The sequence below is a fragment of the Bombyx mori genome, chromosome 21, assembly GCF_030269925.1.
Source record: "Bombyx mori chromosome 21, ASM3026992v2".
In the NCBI taxonomy this organism is placed as follows: Eukaryota; Metazoa; Arthropoda; class Insecta; order Lepidoptera; family Bombycidae; genus Bombyx; species Bombyx mori.
The window spans coordinates 10,192,233-10,215,008 of record NC_085127.1 but is presented as its reverse complement, the minus strand read 5'-3'; the positions used below and the strand labels follow the sequence as shown (position 1 = coordinate 10,215,008).

Below are 22,776 nucleotides of genomic sequence, written 5' to 3'. Positions count from 1 at the left end.
TGATTATTTACGTACAATTATTATTTGTAGTCGTCGTGGCCTAACGGATAAGACGTCCGGTGCATTCGTGTTGAAGCGATGCACCGGTGTTCGAATCCCGCAGGCGGGTACCAATTTTTCTAATGAAATACGTACTCAACAAATGTTCACGATTGACTTCCACGGTGAAGGAATAACATCGTGTAATAAAATTAAAACCCGCAAAATTATAATTTCCGTAATTACTGGTGGTAGGACCTCTTGTGAGTCCGCGCGGGTGGGTACCACCACCCTGCCTATTTCTGCCGTGAAGCAGTAATGAGTTTCGGTTTGAAGGGTGGGGCAGCCGTTGTAACTATACTTGAGACCTTAGAACTTGTATCTCAAGGTGGGTGGCGCATTTACGTTGTGGATGTCTATGGGCTCCAGTAACCACTTTACACCAGGTGGGCTGTGAGCTCGTCCACCCATCTAAGCAATAAAAAAATAAAAAAGAATAATATCGAATTAAATAATATAAATAACATTAAAGGCTTATTGCGTCGGAAGCTGTCAAGAGGAAGGCGCTAATAAAATATTACTCGTATAAGTATAAGTATAAAGAAATATGAATCAACTATTTACTTGATTATGAAATTACTAATTATATTATAAGACAATAATAATTTCAATATATTGCCTAATTATTAGGATGTACCTTAACTAGTTCGTAAATAATTTATTATGTGAGGCCGGAAGTGTTACTTGATAACAGTATGTGTGTGTTAATTTTTGTTATTTTGGTCTCGTGCCCTTTGTCCGATAGATTTGAAACTTTGTTCTGTCTTCAGCACTTCAGCATAGGTTTTTGTGGTTGTCGTAACAAGTAAGTGTTTTCACTAAATATTGTATAGTTTGAAAATTTTGTTTCAGATTTTTTGCTATAATATATCCATTGAGGTTGGCCATCGCTAGAAAAAGGAGCAAGATGATGCTTTACGTAGCTTGGGCGTTCGCTTTATTGCTTAGCCTGCCACAGGTGAGACATAAAAATGACAAGTGAAAGTTGAAAAAAAATTTACAATAAAATAATTTTTTTTACACTATTTTTAATTAAAATTAATTAAAATTGATTTTCTATTTTTTAGATGGATTTTCTATAAAGCGTATATAATAGTAATTACGGTGTTTAAATAAGAAAAGACGAAATTGCGTTTCTTCTAAACAACAAGAAACAACATTTAATGCCCTTTCTTCAATAATTCTTTAACACACATTTCACAACGTCCATTAACCGAAAAATTATTTAAACAACTATCAATTGTGATATGACAGATTGACATTCAATCATTCATTACATCTCCCCCGCTGAAAAGACAATTGTAAGAGGCAGTGAATGATTTTACAATTGTTTATCACATCAGATAGACACTGGAGACAACTTTGTTATATGGTAGAGGTTTGATTCTGCTTTTTTGTGTCCGGTGTCAACTTCATAGATCGATTCTGAAATCTTCTTTAGTATTTTGTATGGCCCTGTTCTCAATTCATCCATTTTCTTCCTGTTTAGTTTATTTCCATTCTCCATATAAACACTATCTCCTTCTTCCAATTTACACCCTTCTCTGTACTGGTCAAATATATTTTTATTATAATTGTGAGATTTTATTGTGTTTTCTAAGGCTAATTTTCGATCTCTTCTCAAATCTTCTGTTGTACAACTTGTTTTCAAATGTAGTGGTAGAATACTCACATTTTCACCCTCTAGAAGGTACCTGGGAGCAAACTTTGTAACTGTGTGTTCTGTTTCATTATATTTTTCTACGCATTCTTGTGCAATTGTTGTCCAAGATGTCTTCTTATCGCTTTCGTTTATTTTACATCTTATCTTATTTGTTAGTGTTTGATTTAATTTTTCGTTAAGCCCATTCGAAAAAGGCGCATCAACAGCTGTGAAAACTATTTTGATATTATTATTCTTTAGAAATTCTTTAAATTCTTTTGAATTTATGCCAGGGTATTGGTCTGATAATACCATATTAACGTCATAATTTTTTGTTACCTTTTGCATTAGCTTGATGAAATCATTGGAGCCTTGAGTTTTTGATGTACAAATAAAGGCATACCGTGTGAAATGATCCACTAGAAGATGCAAATACCTTTTGGTTGATCGGGATCCTCCAAAGCCCCCAATAGTATCGATGGATACAATTTCAAACGGGTGTGTGGCTGGTCCCAAATGTGACATTAAACCATATTTCGACTTCCTCCTGGACTTGTTTTTAATGCAGATTTCACACGCATCACACATTTTATTAATGTTTGCTGTAATATTCTTGGCTGAAAATGGTGTTATTTTATTTGTGATCTGGGTTCTTCCAATATGGCAGTATGTGTCATGGACTTTTTTTATTAGAGCTTTGCTAAGTTTTTCTGACAGTATAATCTTATTTCTTCTTTTATTTTTCTTGTAATAAACTTCATTCTCTAATATATGCTTATTCTTTTCTTTTTGTAGGTCTGGATTTGTTAGCTGGTCATTCTTTATTTCTTGTAGGTCGATTAAATTTACGACCTTTAAAAAATCGTCGTTTTTATCATTTGCTTCTAGGACTGGATTTCGGCTTAAGCAGTCCGCTTTTTGATTTGATTTTCCTGGGTTGTATTTAATTTCAAAATTATATTGTGATAGATAATATGTTAAATCACCTAGTTCCTCATCAGTTCGAGCTTTAATGTTCATATTTTCCAGGGGTTTATGATCTGTGTATACCATAAATTCTTTTCCCATAAGCCAATGTTGCCAGTATTTGACTGCTTCTTTTATCGCCAGACATTCTAAGTATATTGCCTTCTTCTTTTTCTGTGCTTCTGTTAATTTCTTCGAAAAATAAGCAACCGGTTTACTCACGCCGTTTTCATCGTCTTGTTTCAACACTGCTCCAACTCCTTTGATACTAGCATCTGTGTAAATTCTTATCGGTGAATCTGGGTCAAATATTTTTAGGATTGGTTCTGAGCAAAGCAATGCTCTAATTTTATCAAATGCTTCCTGGCATTCTGCCGTCCATACAAATTTCGCATCTTTCCTTAATAAGTTATGTAATGGATCGAGGATAATTGCACTATGTGGTACAAACTTATGATGAAAATTTACTTTTCCCAAAAACTGCCGTATATTTTTCCTTGTTTCTGGAATTGGGAAGCTTTTGACAGCAGTTAAATAATCTTTCAGAGGTCTAACTGAATTGTCTTCTATTATATGACCCAAGTATTTAGCATGGTGACTTGCAAATGTACATTTTGAAAATTTCAGTCTAAACCCTTCCTTTTGTATTGCTTCCAGTAGTCTCGATATGTGTTGTATATGTTCCTCAAAAGTTTTAGAAAAAATTAAGATGTCGTCAATAAAGTTTACTGCAAAGTTAGATAGTCTGTGTTTTCTTATAATATTGCTCAATATTCTTTGGAAAATCGCTGGTGCAGTCTTTAACCCAAATGGGAGACAAGTCCATTGAAAATGTCCTTCTTGTGTCACAAAAGCAGTCTTATGTCTATCTTGAATTTTCAATGGGATCGACCAAAATGCTGAGTTTATATCTAATGTAGAATAATACTTACAGTTTACTGTTTTGGTCATTAAGTCCTCTATAAGTGGGAAAGGTTGTGATTGTGGAACTACTATTTTGTTTAAATCTCTGAAATCTATGCATAATCTTGTTTTTTTATCATCTTCTTTCTTATATGCTAGAGTTACAGGAGCAGCAAACGGGCTGTAAGATTCCTCTATCAAATTTTTCTGTAGTAGCTTCGATATTTGACTTTCAATTTCTGTTCTGTCTTCAATTGTGCATCTGTACGGACGCTTATAGCAGTATTTATCTACCATCAAGTCTATATGGGCTTCATAATCCTGCACAGAGCCAACATCATATTTGTCCTTAGCAAAAACAGATTTGTATTTATCTACTAACTTCTCAATTTTTGATTGCTGATATAAATCTAGATGATTTACAGACATTTGAAATTCATCAATGTTTACATGTTCATTGAAATTAATTTCACACAATTTGTTGGTATTTATAGTAGTACCCTTTTTTACTATCTCAGAGTATAGTTCCATCTCTATCTTCTCTTTCTCTTCTATTCTCTCTTTAAATGTTTGTTCTTTATTTTTGTCACCTAGTACATCAGGAATTCCGACATTTGTTACATTATTCTCATTAGAACAATGTTCATTTGAGATTATGCTTTTCTTTTCGGGATATTGTATGATGTTAAGTTCTTCATTTTGTATTAATTTGAATTTTTTTATACAATCCAAACCAATTAAGAAGTCATAGTTAAAATTTTCATTATCCACCACAAAAATATCCATATTTCTTTCAATATTGTAGATTTTTATTTTTAGCGTCACCATACCTTTCGTTTTTTTCTCACCATTAATAGTTTTTAAGTTTACAACTTGCATATCATTTGTCTTCTGTTTCTCTTGTATTTTCAATAATCTTGCATTAATTAAAGAAACATTAGATCCAGAGTCATAGATTCCAGAAACCTTCAAAGTGTCATTTATTTGTAAACATATTTTTATTAATGGTGGTATTTCTAGTTTTTTGGGTTTGTCTCATTCAGTTCTATTTCCAATTCTGAATTATTTACTGTTTTTACCACAGCTTTTTTATTTTTTTCTTTGAATTAACAGCTGTCCTCTGGGTGGAACCGTTTTCCTTTTTTCTCATTTAAACAGATTGGGCATGGTTTCTTTTCGTCAATCTTTTTCCCTTTATTATCTAAATTATATGAGCTGTTCCTTTTTTCATATTTATTTTTCATCACCAGATGTTCCAATTTTCCTATCTCATTGTAAAGGTCTTCCGTTCTTTGTAATGTTTCTCTGTCAATCTTGTCCGCCACATAATTGGGTAAACCAAATGCTATGAGATCAATAATTGTTCCGGTATCCACTGTCTTCCTGACTTCCAACAATAATTTCTCCTTCTTTAAAGCATACTCAAGTAAGGATCCCGATTGATATTTAAAGGCAAGAGCATATCTAGTGGAGGACCATCCTTTGTTTGCAAATGTCTCACAAAAATTTTTCTCCCATTTGCTCCATTCTGATTCTACTGTAAGCTTCATCAGCATACAACTGTACCAATCTACACTAGCATTTTCTAAGAAGTTCTTCAAAATTTCAATTTTTTTTTATCCTCGTTTATTTGAAAACGTTCACATTCCTTATTAAAATCTTTGATCCACTGTAATGCATTTGAATTACGGCCGTTGAATTTTTCTATAATAAAATCCTTTGCAATTTTCCCTAAATTTTGTTTTTCTGGTTTCTGCTGTTTTTGTTCTTGTAATTTTTCTAACAGTTTTTCAAGCATGTGATTAGAATCACTAGATGTCGATTCATAACTAACAGGTTGTTCTGAAATCTCTTCCAAATAACAATCATTGAATTGCAAATTTTGTTCTTCATCCAAATATGTTTTTGAAATTTCCTCCGTCACAGTTATCCATATTTTCCTCGTTTGATGCCTTTTTACTAAAGAGTTTTTTACTCTGGTGTAGTTAGGAGTAGTTGTGATCACCTTATGAAGATTTACAGGTTGATATTCGACTGGGATTCCAAAAACTTGTCCACTTGGTGTAGCAATGGAAGTTATGCATATGAGGTTTGTTTTCCATCCGCCATTGATTTCATTGTAAAATCAAATCTTAATTTCTCCATTTTCTCAATATATTAGCAAAAATGTTGTTTTATAATAGTAATTACGGTGTTTAAATAAGAAAAGACGAAATTGCGTTTCTTCTAAACAACAAGAAACAACATTTAATGCCCTTTCTTCAATAATTCTTTAACACACATTTCACAACGTCCATTAACCGAAAAATTATTTAAACAACTATCAATTGTCATATGACAGATTGACATTCAATCATTCATTACACGTATTTTTTTAGTTTTTTTTAAAACTATAATTTATTTTTCATTTTTTAGTTAAATTTCAATTTTTTTAATTATTTTTTTAAATATTAAATTGTCATCGGTCCTTAATAAGTATACCAAATTTCGAGTTAATCCGACGTTTTGAAGGGGATCAAATTCATGTTCAAAGATTCCGTTACATACTAACATACATACGTCTGAAGCTAATGAAAGCGTATTAAAAATTATGCAGCATACAAATAGTATTGAAGAAAAAAAATGATCTGGATGAAACGTTAGATTTTGAACACTAACAAGGATGATAAGAAATTTACATTTAAATGAGCTTTCAAATTTATTGATTTCACGGTGTGACTCCAAGGTATTTTGTAAGGAAGTTAGTTTTTCTTTAGATACTTCGCTAAAGGCAATAAATTAAAAGCTGAGCGTGCTGGAAACCAATTTTCAGATAAATAAACGAATATTTTATTCCCGATCACTCGAAACGTATCAGGAAAATCGTTTGTTTTTTTTTCTTTGGGAGACGTTGACTTCGTAAATTGGGGAATTTTATCAATCCTGACTTATATGGGTCGGGCGTGAAAAGAATTACGATAGTCATTCCTAATTTGGAGAAAAAAATTGTGCCTTTTTTATCTATATCAATTCGCTGGTAGCTTATGGCACTATTTTTGCTACACTCTGGCTGGTAAGTGAACTCACGGGGCTCAACCTGAGAGCTTGCTAACGCTGGCCCTAGTTAGAGCAGTGCTTCGCAGAATCTACCACCGGATCGGATACGTGGTCCACTGAGAAGATCTGGCGAGAGGCTCAGTGGTTTGTGTCTATTGGGCTCCTCCTCCTCGCGTCGTTTCCTCACTGCTGAGGGTCGTGACCATTATATGTCGACAGGATTTTGCTCCTTATAATGTCCCGCCAGCGCCTCCGGTCATTGGCCGCATGAAGGGCGTCGTGGAATGGGATCTCGAGTGTGGTGCGGATTTGGTCGAACCACCTAGTCGGACTGCGCCCGCGCGGTCTCTTTCCCTCGATCTTCCCTGTCACGAATAGTCTCTCTAAGCTATCCGGTGTTTTCCGAGCAATATGACCGAAGTACTCGAGTGCGCGGCGAAGGCAGAGTGTGGACAGTCTAGTCTTGATCTGCAGTTGATCTAAGACAGACAGATTGCTTCTCTTCGCTGTCTAAGGTATCCTGAGCATTCTTCTCCAGCACCACATCTCAAAAGCATCCTATCTATGGGCTAGTTCATTCGCTTTTCGCAATTCTTCGTCGTAATCGACGAGTTCGACGAGGACGGTGACCGGAATAGTGCTTGAATCAAAGTTGTCTTTTGTAACATTTTTGTTTGTTAAGCTAATCTGTACATATATTCCAGATGTTTTTTTAATAATCATATGTGGGATTGGCTTCAACCAGCATCACTTGAAGTAAACAATGTAATATGAATTATTTTTTCTTTTTCATTGTAGCGAGTAGATACAGATTATAAAAGCTATCACACCCACTATCAATCCCTGGCGAGGCTTAAGCATAAGTGTGGCAGGTAGCCATCATACAATGCAAGATAATTGACAGATGCCTGAATCTCGCTTACGACATTTTCAAGATAAAGCGCATATATACAAGTTCCGAACAACAACATTCGGACCGTCGGTCTACCGAGCAATATCACCCGCTCGGTGGAAGATCTTCCCTTTGTCGTAAGCCCCAAATAAGTAAACTAAAAAATAAAAATTATTAAGCCTTTCCACATTTATATTTTATTTTGGTTCATCGGAAAAAAAATTGTACTAAAATACATATATGTTTCTCATTATTATTACATGATAGTTCATTACATGCGTTACATAGCACTTGAAGACACGAAGTAATAGACAAAAAGTGCATTACTTACATAAAAAAAAAAATTTGAAAAAAAACAAAAAAAAAGCCCGCTGAGTTTGTTTCGCCGGTTCTTCTCAGGACTGTGAACCGGTGGTAGAGTTAACATTGTTATTTATATTTTGACATTCAACAAGTGTGTTATACTGACATCTAAGTTGAAATAAATGATTTTGAATTTGAATTGAATTTGAATTTGTTTCAGAGCGCAGTATTTCGTGTAATGGAACACCCGCAAATACCGGACTTCAAGCAGTGCGTTTCCTTTGAAGCCTTCTCGAATCATCAGCAAGAGTTAGCGTATAACGTCATTTGTCTTAGCGCGATGTATTTCGTGCCTCTGTTAGTAATAACAATATGCTATTTGTGCATTTTCTACAAGATATCGAGGAACTCAAAACAGAATTCAGGTTGGTGAAATTATTATAATTTTAAACTTTATGACTCTTACGTGAGAAACTATTATTAAACTGTTATTAAATGATTAAGACTTTTTACATCATCATAAGATGATCATCATGATGAGCCATCATAATAAGGTTCTATTAAGTACAAGAGTCCGTATCAAATAAGTTGATATCGTTTTGTATTGGAAACTATTCTTAGATGTGCTTGCTCGATCGAGATCAGTGAAGTATGTCTGTTTACATTTAGCTAACAAATTTTGCCTTTTGTTTGACGTTATACGACTCTAGACAAAATAAACAGTCTGGGGAAGTTCTACCGAGGACAACTTTTTAATTATTTAACTATTTAAGGTTATCTTTAAAAGATTTAAAAAAAGCAGCAAGAGGCAAGAAGCCACAACCGAATTTCTACTTCTGATTCCAATTAATAACCAAAAATACTGACTATGATCGGAAATCCCCTGTTGTTACAATAGCTATTTGTTTTATTCTTCTGTTTAAATGTTACTGAATAATGACTACTGCCTTACCACCAATAAAATCGTAATTAGAATGTTTTTTATTAAACGAAGTTCCTTATGGGACGATGCGGAGGGATACTCTAACCGGGAAAAAAGTCCGTAACGTAAGATTTTTATTAGTAATGTACACAGTGTACGACTTAACTTTGTAATAACGTACACATTAGTAATGCACACAGTGTGTAACTTAACTTTGTAATAACGTACAAACAACAACATTTTTTTTTTATCAATAAAGAAATCATAATAAAAAATGTATACCCGACCCGAATAATTATTTTCTTTATACCTCGAATAGAACTTAAAATTAATATTTTTATAATAAGGAACTTCGTTCCTATCCCGTGTCCCACGACACCACACATCTTTTTTTATTTTTTTTATTGCCCGTGTAGGCAGGTGAGCATACGGCTCACCTGATGGTGAGTGGTTACCGTCGCCCATGGACTTCAGCAATGCGAGGAGCAGAGTCAAGTCGCTGCCTACTAATATGTTTTTTTTTTTAATTCCTAGAAAAGGAACCGCCGTCAAATAGCCGGCGTGTTATCCTACGTCGGTCTGACCAGCGACCCTTAGTTCGCGCTCGACGGAGGACTTTACGGATGACAGTCACTATTGTCACTGTCTTCGCTTGTTGCTGGTTTCCTTACGCTACTATGACATTATGGTAAGCATTGATACGGACTACTATCGTACGGGTAATACGGGTTTGTACGAGATATTGGTTGTACTGGTGGTAGGCCCTCTTGTGAGTCCGCGCGGGTAGGTACCACCGCCCTGTCTATTTCTGCGTGAAGAAGTAATGCGTTTCGGCTTGAAGCGCGGCGCAGCCGTTGTAACTAAACTGAGAACTTAGAACTTATATCTCAAGGTGGGTGGCGCATTCACGTCATAGATGTCTATGGGCTCCAGTAACTACTTAACACCAGGTGGGCTGTAAGCTTGCCCACCCATCTAAGCTATTATATGTTGTTATTTAGTATATCAGCTATCTCTGAAAATAAAAATAGATTAATAATATGTTATTTAGTCTATCATGAATCTCGTCATATGAATAACAAGGGTGAAACGTTTACCTATGCAATGGTAGGCCATCAATTTTTCTATCAGAGTAAAGGAAAATGAAAACAGACCTTTGCCCTACATATTTCAAGAGTAATGACACCCTTTTACTCTTGTTACGTACCCACTTAGCCACATAAAAAGCTGAACACAGCTGCTGTAAAGTAAATGGACATCTACTAAAACATAAAAAAAAAATGGTTGCGTATGCAAATTTTATTCATTAGAAATACAAAGCGAAGTTTTGAATTTCGAAAACCATTGCTTAATTATTATTATTAATTCAGGCTATTTTGTTTTCGATATTTATTACAATATTTACGCATTTATCTGTTCGGATATTTGTATGTTTGGACGAATTCAGCAGTATGACTGCTCCGGATCTTTGTTGCTTTTTTTTTTATCCTACCTAAGGTGATAGCCTTGAGAGGCCATTTCAGCGATTAATTTAGCGCAGCTATTTAACCGTATTCTAAATTATTGACTTGTACCTACCAGGAAACAGGAAATATTGAATAAAGGTTTTTCGCACTAATCTCAATTGAACTGGATTTCGGGCAACTGTTTGGAATTGCAGTATTGATTTACACATAATAATAGAGATACACTTTTTGAAAATATTACTTTCGCACTATCTATTTAAAGTGCAGCGTAGATAACACTGTAAGGTGGACCATTTGGACCCCATTAGGTGTAAACCGCGCAAAACTAATCATTGTAGCTTTTTTTTCCTTCCTAAGCTGATGGTCTAGAGAGACCATATCAGCGTAACCTTAACTAGTAGGTAAGCTCACGGGGCTCAAACCGGAGTGATGCTAATACGGACCCTAGTAAGAGCCGTGCTTCGCAGAATCTACCACCGGATCGGAAACGCGACCCACTAAGAAGATCCGGCGAGAAACTCAGTGGGCTGTGTCTGTGGGTTAATTTACTCGCCGAGCCCTTCGACGAGAACGATAAATGGTAGTACCCCTAGAATAGAATGTGAATAGAGTTCTATTCGCTCGCGCCACTTCAAGACGACATATTCCATGCATCAATTGATAATAATAGTACAAGACCATAGCACAACATGATATTACAATTTTTTTGTCATCTATACTTCTATACTAATATAATATTATAAAGAGGAAAGATTTGTTTGTTTGTTTGTCTTGAATATGCTCTGAAACTACTGACCGATTTGAAAAAATTTTTCACTGCTTGGAATCTACACTATCCTTGAGTGATATAGGCTATTTTTTTTTTAAATTAGGGATCCTTACTAAAACACCAAATAAGTAATCCAAGGTGTAAAAAAATTCCTAAAGTATTCTTTACATCGCCTGCCCTGCGAAAACTATTGATTATAGATTAAAATAATGTACTACGACTTTGTAGAACACATTATTATTTACAAAAAGTGTAGGGACAGCATATGTCTGACTATTATAGTTATGCCACAATAACTGTTTATTTATTTAAAAAAAATTAAAACAACGTCAAATATCGTTTTTTATAATTTATAATTGCAAGCTTTTTTATAATTGTGGGTTTATTGGTATTATATATAATATCATATCTAATGTACAAACAACACGAACCAATTGCATCTTAATAATAAATTACTTAACAAATAACATTTCTACCACATCTGAAACGAAAATTTGTTGCCCAGGTACATGCTGGACTGGGAATCAGCTATGCGTGTTCCAAAGCGATTACAAGACTTTTTCTTCATCATGGCTGTGTCAAACTCGTGCATGGACCCCCTGGTGTATGGCTCCTACACCGTGGACCTTAGAGCTTTAATTCTGGCCCTACGGAAGATATTCTGCATACGCAAGGAGCCTACAGTATTGCCAGGTTTGTCTTAATATCGATAAGTCTTAGTAAGCCTACAGAATTGCCAGGTTTGTCGTAATATCGATAAGTCTTAATACTGTTTATCGATTATTCGATATCGGAAATTGAAGCCTTAGTAATACAATTGCGTTATTCAACAGCGAATGAATTCTATTTTTATATTTTGTGGAATTACAAATGGCCAATATTCAAGAGCCAGGAGCAAGAATGAATGAAAAAAAATACCCATCTGGCGTTTTATTAGGTATCATAGGTTAGAGACGTAACACCGACTATTGACATGGTTACCTTGAGACGTGAGGCCGAAGACTCAAATATATTGATGGGCTTAAAGGGCTGCCTAACCCATTAACCCGGAATGTATGACTACTACTTAGCAGAAATAGACAGAAGCTTGGTGCCTATTTGTACGGGCTCACAGCCCTACCTACAGCAAGGTAGAAAGTTGGGGATTGATAATTGGGGATTTAAGTAGGGAGACAGCTGACTGATACTAAGGCCAGTAGCCAGATGAATAGAAGTTTGAAGAGACAGTTAGATTTTAGGCAATAGCCAAAATCTTTAAGATCATGGCCTCCATAGTTGTAGTTGTTTGTTATTCTGTATACCTACTGTATTTCTTTTAATACTGAATAAATATTTATTCAAAGCTAGCTGACCCGGCAGACTTCGTAGTGACTCAATCGATAAATAAAAGACCTAAACTTTTGTATAAAATAAACTTAAAGCAAACAAAAGGAATCCGTCCGACGGGGGACTCATCAAAGGAAAAACAAAGTTGTTGTTTTTATTTAATTCCGAGCATTTTCATATTTATCTACCTTTTAAACCTTCTCTGGACTTCCGCAAATAATACAAGAACAAAATTAGCCAAATTGGTCCAGCCGTTCTCGACTTTTAGCGAGACTAACGAACAGCAATTCATTTTTATATATATATAGATATGAACGGTAGTATCCACGTGAGGCTCATGTGAAGGTTATTTATAGTACGTACAAGTACAAGACAATCTTTTAACTTGAGACTATTGATAGAAAAAAATGTGGGCGGTAATATTTTTAATGAAAATCCGATAACAAACATAGAAATGAGACCGGATTGATATTAATTGAGTCGAGCGAGCGAAACAAAAAAAGTCTTTTAATTTTGCTTTCGAAATGTACGATTGTGTGTGATCACTCGCAGTATTAATCTTTTTAATGAGATCATTTTTAGGTTTGATATTTTAACGTTGTAACGTTGTAACTATACTGAGACCTTAGAACTTATATGGTGGGTGGCGCATTTACGTTGTAGATGTCTATGGGCTCCAGTTACCATTTAACACCAGGTGGGCTGTGAGCTCGTCCACCCATCTAAGCAATAAAAAAAAACGTTTTGAATATTCAGTAAAGTGTTCAATCATTGAATATTCAGTAATCAAACTAGTCATTTCTCAAGCAAATATAAATAATATATTATGTTGTTTAAAAACACAAAAAACAATTAATTGGATTCCTTTGATGTGTCGGACGGATTCCTTTTGTTTGTTTTAAGTTTACTTATATTTTATACAAAAGTTTAGGTCTTTTATTTTTCGATTGAGGCACTACGAAGTCTGCCGGGTCAACTAGTACTAAATAATAATATGTTTTACAAATAGACTACGTCCAACCGGGTATCGATTCCGGTACCGAAGTCAGGGCTACTAATCACTCAAAACTATCACTTGAGATCTATTGCCACATGTACTATTTAGGTAGTAGCTACTTATTTACTTAATAATACGTGAAGCAAAAACTTTGGGAGGGGAACAAAGGGATACCTTTTTACGAAAATTGCGCGGAGGAGGAGTATGAAAATTTCTTCACTTAAAGAGAATATAGAGAAGAAGTGCACAATACTAATATTTAAAAAAAAAAAATCGATTGTCTGTTAAGGGTCGATTCGACCAAACAAGAGTAAATCTTATTCTTAGAATAACTCGTCAGTTAATCGAGAGTAAATCAATTTTACGTTTTACCATCTACAATTCTAAGAATAGTGGGCCTATTCGGGAATTGTTACTATACCGCCCTTTCGTACGGAATAACGGAGCTATTCCTAGAATAAAGTAATGGCGGCAGTCAGTCCAACATCTGATTTCTGTCATTTCATAAATATTTATTCTGTTTTAATTTCAAGTCAACGCAATGCACTAAATTATTATTAATAGTCTGGCATTGTATAACGCAACGTTTAAACGAAAAAAGATAAAACCACACGACAAAACTTGACAATTCCCTCAATCAAACAACAAATAAACATAATACGTTTGACAGCTGGATATTTTTCACAACAGCTACTTTTTCACACTAAAATACGGCAAAATCGAGTTGACGATTTCTATGCTCTTACACTATGCCGTTGAACAACAACATTTATTTGCCGGATTTTATTTTTGTTCACCATTCACTCTGCTATTCGCGTATTGTTAATCCTAGGGCAAGTATACGTGGAAAAACGACTATGGATTTACTCGAGATTAAAATCTTGGAATAGGTTATTCCTCGTATAGTTACTCGAGTATAAATTTAAGTTTGGTCGAATCCACCCTAAGTCGGCTTACTGACGATGGTTGAACGTGATAACGTCATAAGAAAATACTGATGGAATGGTTTCATTTCTAAAGAAAATTTTAATTTTATTTGTTTGATAGATATTTTGTATAGACAATTGACACCACATTCACTTTTCACTGAACTTCATACTTGACGAAAACATTTAAATGTATTATTGTATAGAGAGAGACAGATGTCGAACGCTGCCGAACGCGGAGGCCGATTGTGCCTCTTTGTCGCTCGTTGCGCGCTTTCGCTTACACTTCAAGCCTTAAATGGAACGCCTCCATGAGTCATGTTTTTTCGTGCGGCTCCATCGAATTATAAGATGTTGCACGTCAATAATGCATAAAAGATACATTAAATCAATAAAGAAAACATTACACACACTATGTATTTGACACAACATATATATATATATATATATAAGTATTTAAATATACTCTTGGTCTATTGTCAATTGTCAAACTTTTGTTAGTGCTTAAAGTCTGTGGTCAAATTCCGAATAGGTTAATATTGTTTGTCTTTAATGTTATTTATCTATAGTGTAAATTTTGGCAAAATCTGTGATTATATTATAGAAATATAGTATTTGACAATAGAACCATAATAATGCTTAAACATACAGTTTCAATTAACATTTAGTCGAATTTTGACGGGACCACTAATTTACTTAATTATCCGGCTCGATTACCCGAAGGGGGTGAGTTACAAGGTTCCTCCATTATTTTACAACAACTTCTCTTACTAGACAATGGCTTCAAGTTCACTTAAATCGACCAGCACCACTTCATTATAGATACTTAAAATAATTAATCTCTTTTCTAATACACAGGAATCAAAAGACCCGAAACGATAACTCTAGTGGACCAGCTTCGTATTTCGCAAGTGAGTATTCTTGAACGTAAATAAATAAATATTATTTAGTACATATCGCCCACTAAATTTACTTATTTAAACCGCCAATTTAATACGAACTTTTTTTCTAATTTTTTTCATTTGGCGTTTGTTGTTACACTTACTTGTTGTCACGTAAATATCTCAAAGTCAAATCCGCCACTTGCCTTGTGACTTTTTCAGTCACTTTTAGAGGAACAGATAATAGAGGAACAGATAATTTCAGCGACCTTAATAATATTACATACCTCAAAATATTGTAACCGATATAATACAAGTTACAATTTAATTTTGGTCATTCTTAAAACATTATACCAATGTTTATTGTATAGGTATTGTGTATTAACGTTTATATTCGATCAGAGCGTTTCAAAAAGGTTTTTAAAGCGTATTTAGGCATTTTTTTAAGATTACATACAAGATGGCTACGAATAGGGACGAAAAAATCCTATTGCCAATATCCAAAAAAAGAAGTACAAGTGCAATTTTCCGGTTTTTGCTTCGACGTTCCTCAGTGAACTCTACGGATATATTTATCTGGAGTTTGTTTTGCAATTACAAGTTTACAATTTCAAATTAATTTTCTGTGGAGTTCTGTTTCGAAATTTAAATTTAAAATTATCTTTTGGCTTGTTTTGTGCTCATCGTTCTGTAGGTATTCATGATTATGGAAAAGATAAAATAAAAGCTAGATGAAGAATGAGTGATTTGATTGGGCGAACCATAACAAATAATCGCGCGCTGTGTTTTTTCTTTCAATATTGTAATTTAGTGTATCACTGGTAATTTATTAAACGACAAAATGGCGGAATTTCATTGATATTAACTTACATATTTAACTATTTTTATAATTGAAGAAAACATCTATAATTTTTTATGGATTTTGAACAACAATCTCAAGGACACAAAGTGGGTTTTCGATATTTTCGTGTATTATTACCGTATTTATATACATAAATAGTGTTCTACAATATCTAATTTTTTTACAATACAATCTTTGCAACATATATTCACAAATATAAGTTGGGCAGATGTGGATAAATATTTTATTGCCTCAGCACAGGCCTTCCCCAGATCTTTCAACTGATCCCGATCTAATTTGCGTATCCATAAAACACCAGCAGTCGCCTATCGTCGTACTCCCGTTTTGAATGGTCTTTCTCTACTTCATTTGACCTCTCGAGGACCCAGTTCGTCTACTGATTTCGCCCATTTTATCTTTTCTACTTCAACATAAATATAATGATAAATATACCAGTATCATTATTAAGAAAAGTCATTTATTAAAAAAAAAGACACTAAAAGAATACTTAAAACAATAATTGTATTTAGTTAAAAAAATGATCATCAACGTTTTTAAAATTATTATCTGCTGTATTCAGTTGTCTCGACCAAATGACTTTCTGATCGAATATCAATAGAAGATTAAAACGTTTAGAGCCTTTATCAGTATCATCATTCGAATTTTATGTGGAGATTTGTGAACGAATAAAAAAGAATGACAATCAAATAGTCGATCTTACAATTATTGAAGGAAGATCAGATTTACCTACTGTTAAGTGGTAATTAAGGCTCATACACGTGAATGTCACCACCCACATTGAAACCTGAAGTCTACGTTTCAATCGTTAACAAAGTGTTATGAAAACTATCTCATCCTTCTTAACATTAAATGAGCCGTGAGCTCATGATTGTAATCAAGAATCCAACAAAAAAACCCTTATAACAACCTAAACTCATTGGCTTTTCAGTTGAAATTAGTATCAGATCAGTAGGATTTTTGCTTTGATGTTTATGATCTCTGATGATAAATTTATATTAACCAGACCCAATGTTCCGGAAACCAACAGTATTTTCCAAAGTAATTTGAGATCTGCGATCATTCATAATTCTCTGCGACTGTTTTCGCTGTTAACGTTTCAAAAGTTGGTAATGAGTTATTTTTTAAATTAAAATTGACGTCTTACTACAAATACCGAATTAAAATGAGGCAGTGGTTTTTTTTTTGTTGCCTTGTAGGCAGACGGGCATACGGCCCACCTGATGGTAAGTGGTCACCGTCGCTCATGGAGGTCAGCAATGCCAGGGGCAGAGCCAAGCCGCTGCCTACCATAAAGAAGTCTCCGCAAGCCTCGTTTGAAGAAGGACATGTCATAGCGCTCGGAAAACACCGTGTTAACTAAGTATTGTTAAATTGATTCTACAGTCAAGAAAACGAGTTCGTCTTTCGAATCCGCGTGATGACCTGACTACCCCGAGAACAAGCTCCGAGCCTTTTGCATACCGCGCCCACCATTCATTTAGTGAACGAGCGATCATCATGAAACCAACACACAGCTGCGACGATTTCACATTAAGTTCGCCAAAAAAATGGTATTCCGCTTAGAATTATATTCAATAATAATGTATTATTTTATTCACATAAAAATAACGTTTTTTTAAGATAAAACTATGGCACAAATTGAGTTGCTCTATAAAGAGAAACGACATTTAAATTCAAAAATGTTTTTATATTTCTAATGTTCCTTCTTCTAATGTTCCAATATTCAAATTAACATTTATGTCGCCTGTATAATATATTAACCTCTTATACTACAAATTAATATTTAGTTGCCCTGTTAGGCTACAATAATATTCTTAAGACTCAGTCGAGTCATGCTTCGAAAAATCACATAATTCAAGTAATAAAAAAAAGAACACAATATTCCTAACCTAAAAGTACATGTTATTATCCGCAACATGCTTCGTCAGATAACAGAAATAAAGTTATCAGCAACATGCTTCGTCAAAAAACTCTCCTAACCTCTTTATGTCATAACTCATATGGAGGTTACATAATATATATATATATATATATATAGAATATTCCTCCTCTTATTTGTAATGTAATATATGTTAGCTGTTAGAGTTTAAGTTATTTAAGTAAACATAAAATGATAATAATAGAGGTAAGAAAACTGTAAAATTAACTTATACTAAAACATATCTCGGCATTCGGCTTATCTCTCCTCTTAACAGCTTGTCTTTCGACAAAGGCCTCCTCTAAGAATTTCCATTTGCTTCTGTCCTTTGCTGTACGTAACCATCCTGGCCCAGCTACTTATTGTGTTTGTTTATTGTTTTGTTGTAATTATTGTGTAATAGTTTCTGTTTTCTAATTTTTCTTCAGCGAATATGCGAGACCTTGTTAGCTCGGTGTTCCCAGAAACCACAATATAGTTTGTGAGAATTTTAAATTACGAAATTCGATATTTTGTTATGTGTCTGAGAATTCTAATAATCTTTTAATAATAATTCAATTAGGTGTGATATTTTAAAATGTGTATGTGAAATTTTACAGATTCTAGTGAAATCGTTTTGAGCACGGAATAGATAAATAAGGTTATATATTCCGTGGTTTTGAGTATCTTAGATCATTGTTGTTCAGATGTTGTGCATTAGTTACGTATATTTTATTGTTTGAAGAAACGGGTTTATTCATCGAAATTTTGTAAATTTTCTTAGAATACATTAAGCTAATAAGATATTTTACTGTATTTAGTATTGTGTCAGTTCTGTATTAATCGATATAATTTATAATACTTAAAGTAGAGTTGTGATCTGTTAACTAGAAAAAACGGTCTTACCAAACAAAAGTTAATGAAGAATTAAAAAGAACGTTATATTGTAAGCTATATTGTGAAGTGTTATAACGTACGCGTTCAGGTAATCGCAAAAAATATATATTATATCTCTATTTAAAAAAATGAAAGAATAAGTTTGCTAAAAATATATATCGTAATGTTGGTTCGGCAATGGCTTAACACTCACCAAAGAGTATTAAAGCCATTTATATAATATTTAGCTATAAAGGTAAAGTAAGCATTGGTCGGGTTTCTTATAAGGAGCTTAAGAGACTAAAATATCTATTTTTAAGGTCATAAATTTAGTATTCGTGAAGATTATAAATAGCGTACTTTTGGAAAGATATTTTATAGATTATTGTCATATCTTACAATCTTTGTTTTTGTTAGATGATGTTGATGATGAGCTAAAATAATTTTATTATAAAAAACCTTTAGACCTCAATTATGAAAGAATCCTTTGGAAAATTATGTTCGATAATCCATTCATTATTTCAATTAAAAAGATATCATTGAACGATAAGACATTTCAACGAACAAATCTATCATCTATGTTATTTGTTTCATATTGTATGAAATGTAAATACAAAAATTGTTTATTTATAATCTTTATTATTTTATTTTTTCAATTCAGGCCATTTAAGGTAAAAACGAGCTCAAGTTTGAATTAAGATTTAGAATTACCATAATATTTAAGCTACGAGAAGAAAAGTAAAATATTATTAACAAATTTCAACAAAGGTTTCCCAAGGATCGTATTTTTTGTGAAGTGAAACTTCTAATGCGACTTCCAACAAGGTTGCGTTAAACGTTAAACGCTACCGTGGAATAGAAAGAGACAGAGCGAGAGTGAATGCGTGCACTGTAACGCATGCGCGTATTGTACCTGTTACAGGTTAGCGCCAGCATTAGCAACGAGTAGCGTCCAATATTATAATGAAGTATTTAAAAAAAAAAAAAAAATCTATCGCATCTCATATACACAGCATTCTCTATTACAAGAGTAATCTCATCTCATTTAAGGATGAAAAATGAAGAAAACCACAATACTTACGCATCGAAAAAGAAGTTTCACTTCATTCACGTGCACCAAGTTGCACGCGCACCGTTTTTTTTGTCTCTCAATTTCTCCGTCGTCAATATAAAGATTACGTTGATATTTCTCTTTAAAACGATCGGCTTGGCCTTTAAGGGGGCCAATTTTAATTTCGCTTAAACTAAAAAGAAGCTTCGCTCAACGTCTAGACAGATTTAGGGCATGAAGGCTACTAAAGCCATACTGCCTACAAAATGAATTACAACATTTACAAGATTCATTCTTTTGTTATGTATTTATTGAAGAAATTCTTTGATTGATTGAAGAAATTATTAATTGAAAAAAATTCTAGAAAATTTAAAACATTATTTTGTGTTAAATGAAAATTTGTTTATACACATCAAAGATGAATTATTATGTCACGGATAATAGTTTTAAGAGTGAATGTATTCGTTTATCAACTAATAATAATTAGTAAATTTTTCTATGTATAGATGTGCTAAAAACAATTTCGAATAAAAAATAAACGGATTTACTTTTGTTTTTTTTATACACATCCTTTTGTATTATCGCGAATCTTGTTACAACATTTGAGTACAATTAGGCTCGCACATACTACAATACAACCGCAACAGGCTGCGACGCATCTTTATTTATTAATGACATTCTCCGGTCGTCGCTGATGTTTTTTTTTTTATTGCTTACATGTGTGGACGAGCTCACAGTCCGCCTGGTGTTAAGTGGTTACTGGAACCCATAGATATCTACTACGTAAATGCGCCACACACCTTGAGATATAAGTTCTAAGGCCTCAGTATAGTTACAACGGAAGCCCCACCCTTCAAACCGAAACGCATTACTGCTTCACGGCAGAAATAGGCGGGGCGGTGGTACCTACCCGTGTGGACTCACAAGAGATCCTACCACTAGTAATTACGCAAATTATAATTTTGCGGGTTTTTGATTTTTATTACACGATGTTATTCCTTCACCGTGGAAGTCAATCGTGAACATTTGTTAAGTACGTATTTCATTAGAAAAATTGGTACCCGCCTGCGGGATGATGTGTCGCTGATACACCTAGCGTTATTTAGCGATGACACGACTGCTTATTATTCGAGCAGAAACATGTCCCTAATCGCGAGTAACTAAAAAGCGACCCGCCCTTATATGCGCTAATTATAGAAATTAAAAATTATATATGTGTTTCCAAAAAAGATGCCTATTTTCCAAAAAGGATAAAACCCATATTGAAGAAATACAAAGTTCGTGAACAAAGTCTAAATTCGAGATGCCAATAAACTACGAAATTGTGCGTTTTTTATTGATTCTTGAACGTCAGAGTGCGGGCCAGCTCCAACACGGTCCTGGCCATGATTGCAAACAGACTGGACTGCCCCTATATAAAGACACTGTTGTAATAAGCATCTGTCTCTCGCTAATCTAACACAGTGACTGGTGTTCGAAACCAATCCGTTAGTTTTTGAATTTTTACCACGGCAACACGGGTCGCGATTTGACGGTGCCTTCGCGATTTGACATCTCTCACTTTGTCTTGCGTCTCGAACGGGACGGTACCTGCATATATTCACGGTCTACGCTAAAGTATTGTCTCATCGCTAATCCTTATCCATTCCTGCCCTATACCCTTCTCCCTAAGTGATACGGCGTGAGAAGACGAAGTCATCGATTCCGGTGAGTGATTGCATGATATTTCGTTAAAATAGTACATTAGTTATTTTATTAATTTTAATTTTATATTAGTAGTTGACAATTTTAATTTTAATAATTTTGATTTGGTTTCATTTTTTGTTTTTGTTTTTAGTCATTCTGATAAATTGTAATTTTAATTTTATTGTATTTTGATTTAGATGTTATGTAATTGTATGTGACATTTTATGGGCTTGAGTTGCCTGAAATAAACGCATTTCATTTCATGGTCATGACCGATACGGTGTAGAGTGATTAATGGAGCCTATAGACATCACCATCTTATGAGGCTGAAGTTTCAATTGTATCATGTAACACGCATCTGACAAAGTGGAATGCACGAATGCTTCGCGATAGAAATTGAGAGGATGGTGAAATCAAATTAAGTTAGTGTACTCAGAGCAATGCCGTCTCCGGTAAATCCCTTAAGCCGAATTTACATTACGAAATTAGTGGCGTGAAATTAATTTCGTGACATTAGTTTTACCAACAGTTTCACGTGTAATTTAATACTTTCGTAATGCATGCATTAATTTCATGCATGGAAATTAGTTTCGTGCCCTGCGCGATTTTTTGGTGAAATTAATGTCATGCAACTAATTTCATAGTGTAAACGCGACGTGAAACTAATGTCGCGAAAGGGCCTGCGCTGTGCGGACGTGTGTATTGTTATTTCGGACGCGATTCAAGCGTTGAAAATGGCAAACCAATGATGGAATACAGAAAAAAATATAGATCTTATTAATGAATATCAATGACAAGGGTCCCGAAACACCTATAGTAAAAAATCAAAATTATCTTCACTCATTCGAAAATAGTTTTTATAACTCTCAGGATCTTCATCTGCTAATTCAGAGACTAACTTCATTGCACCTAAATGCCTTCTTGTTGACCATCCTCGAATATACCAACTTTTTTTTTCTTGATAGTCTTTTTTTAAGTTTATAGGTATATAAGCATTTCTTTAGCTACATTGAATATAGCAAATTATAGCTTTGATGCTAACGGCGCCATGGTTACTGCGATACTGTGGATTTCGCGACACTAATTTTTTAACGAAATTACTTTCGCGTATATCGAAACTACTTTCGTGAAACTGAGCTCAACATGCATGACACTAATTTCGTAATGTAAACTCGGCATAAGTCACCTACACCTACACCCATGTCAAGAGATGGAACGATGGAACGACGCTATACTAGGCCGATGCCGACAAAAAAAACTTGAAGTTAGATACTTGGAATACTTTGATGTCGTCGTGGACTCAAGGATAAGACGCCTGGTGCATTCGTATGTAGCG

The 22,776-nt window shown here is 34.2% G+C and overlaps 1 protein-coding gene across 2 annotated transcripts in view; it reads left to right on the top strand.

Annotated features, from left to right (window-relative positions):
- NGR-A28 (neuropeptide receptor A28) overlaps positions 1-20,301 on the top strand; it is a 45,484-nt gene extending 25,183 nt beyond the window's left edge. The window contains exons 3-8 of one of the 2 annotated variants that reach the window (XM_062674543.1): positions 892-997; positions 8,002-8,206; positions 9,238-9,391; positions 11,444-11,631; positions 15,046-15,098; positions 17,314-20,301. In XM_062674543.1, coding sequence (XP_062530527.1) covers positions 892-997; positions 8,002-8,206; positions 9,238-9,391; positions 11,444-11,631; positions 15,046-15,098; positions 17,314-17,493 — 886 coding nt within the window. In that variant the 3' untranslated portion in view covers positions 17,494-20,301. 2 annotated transcript variants of the gene reach the window in all.
- Positions 20,302-22,776: the final 2,475 nt, after the last annotated feature.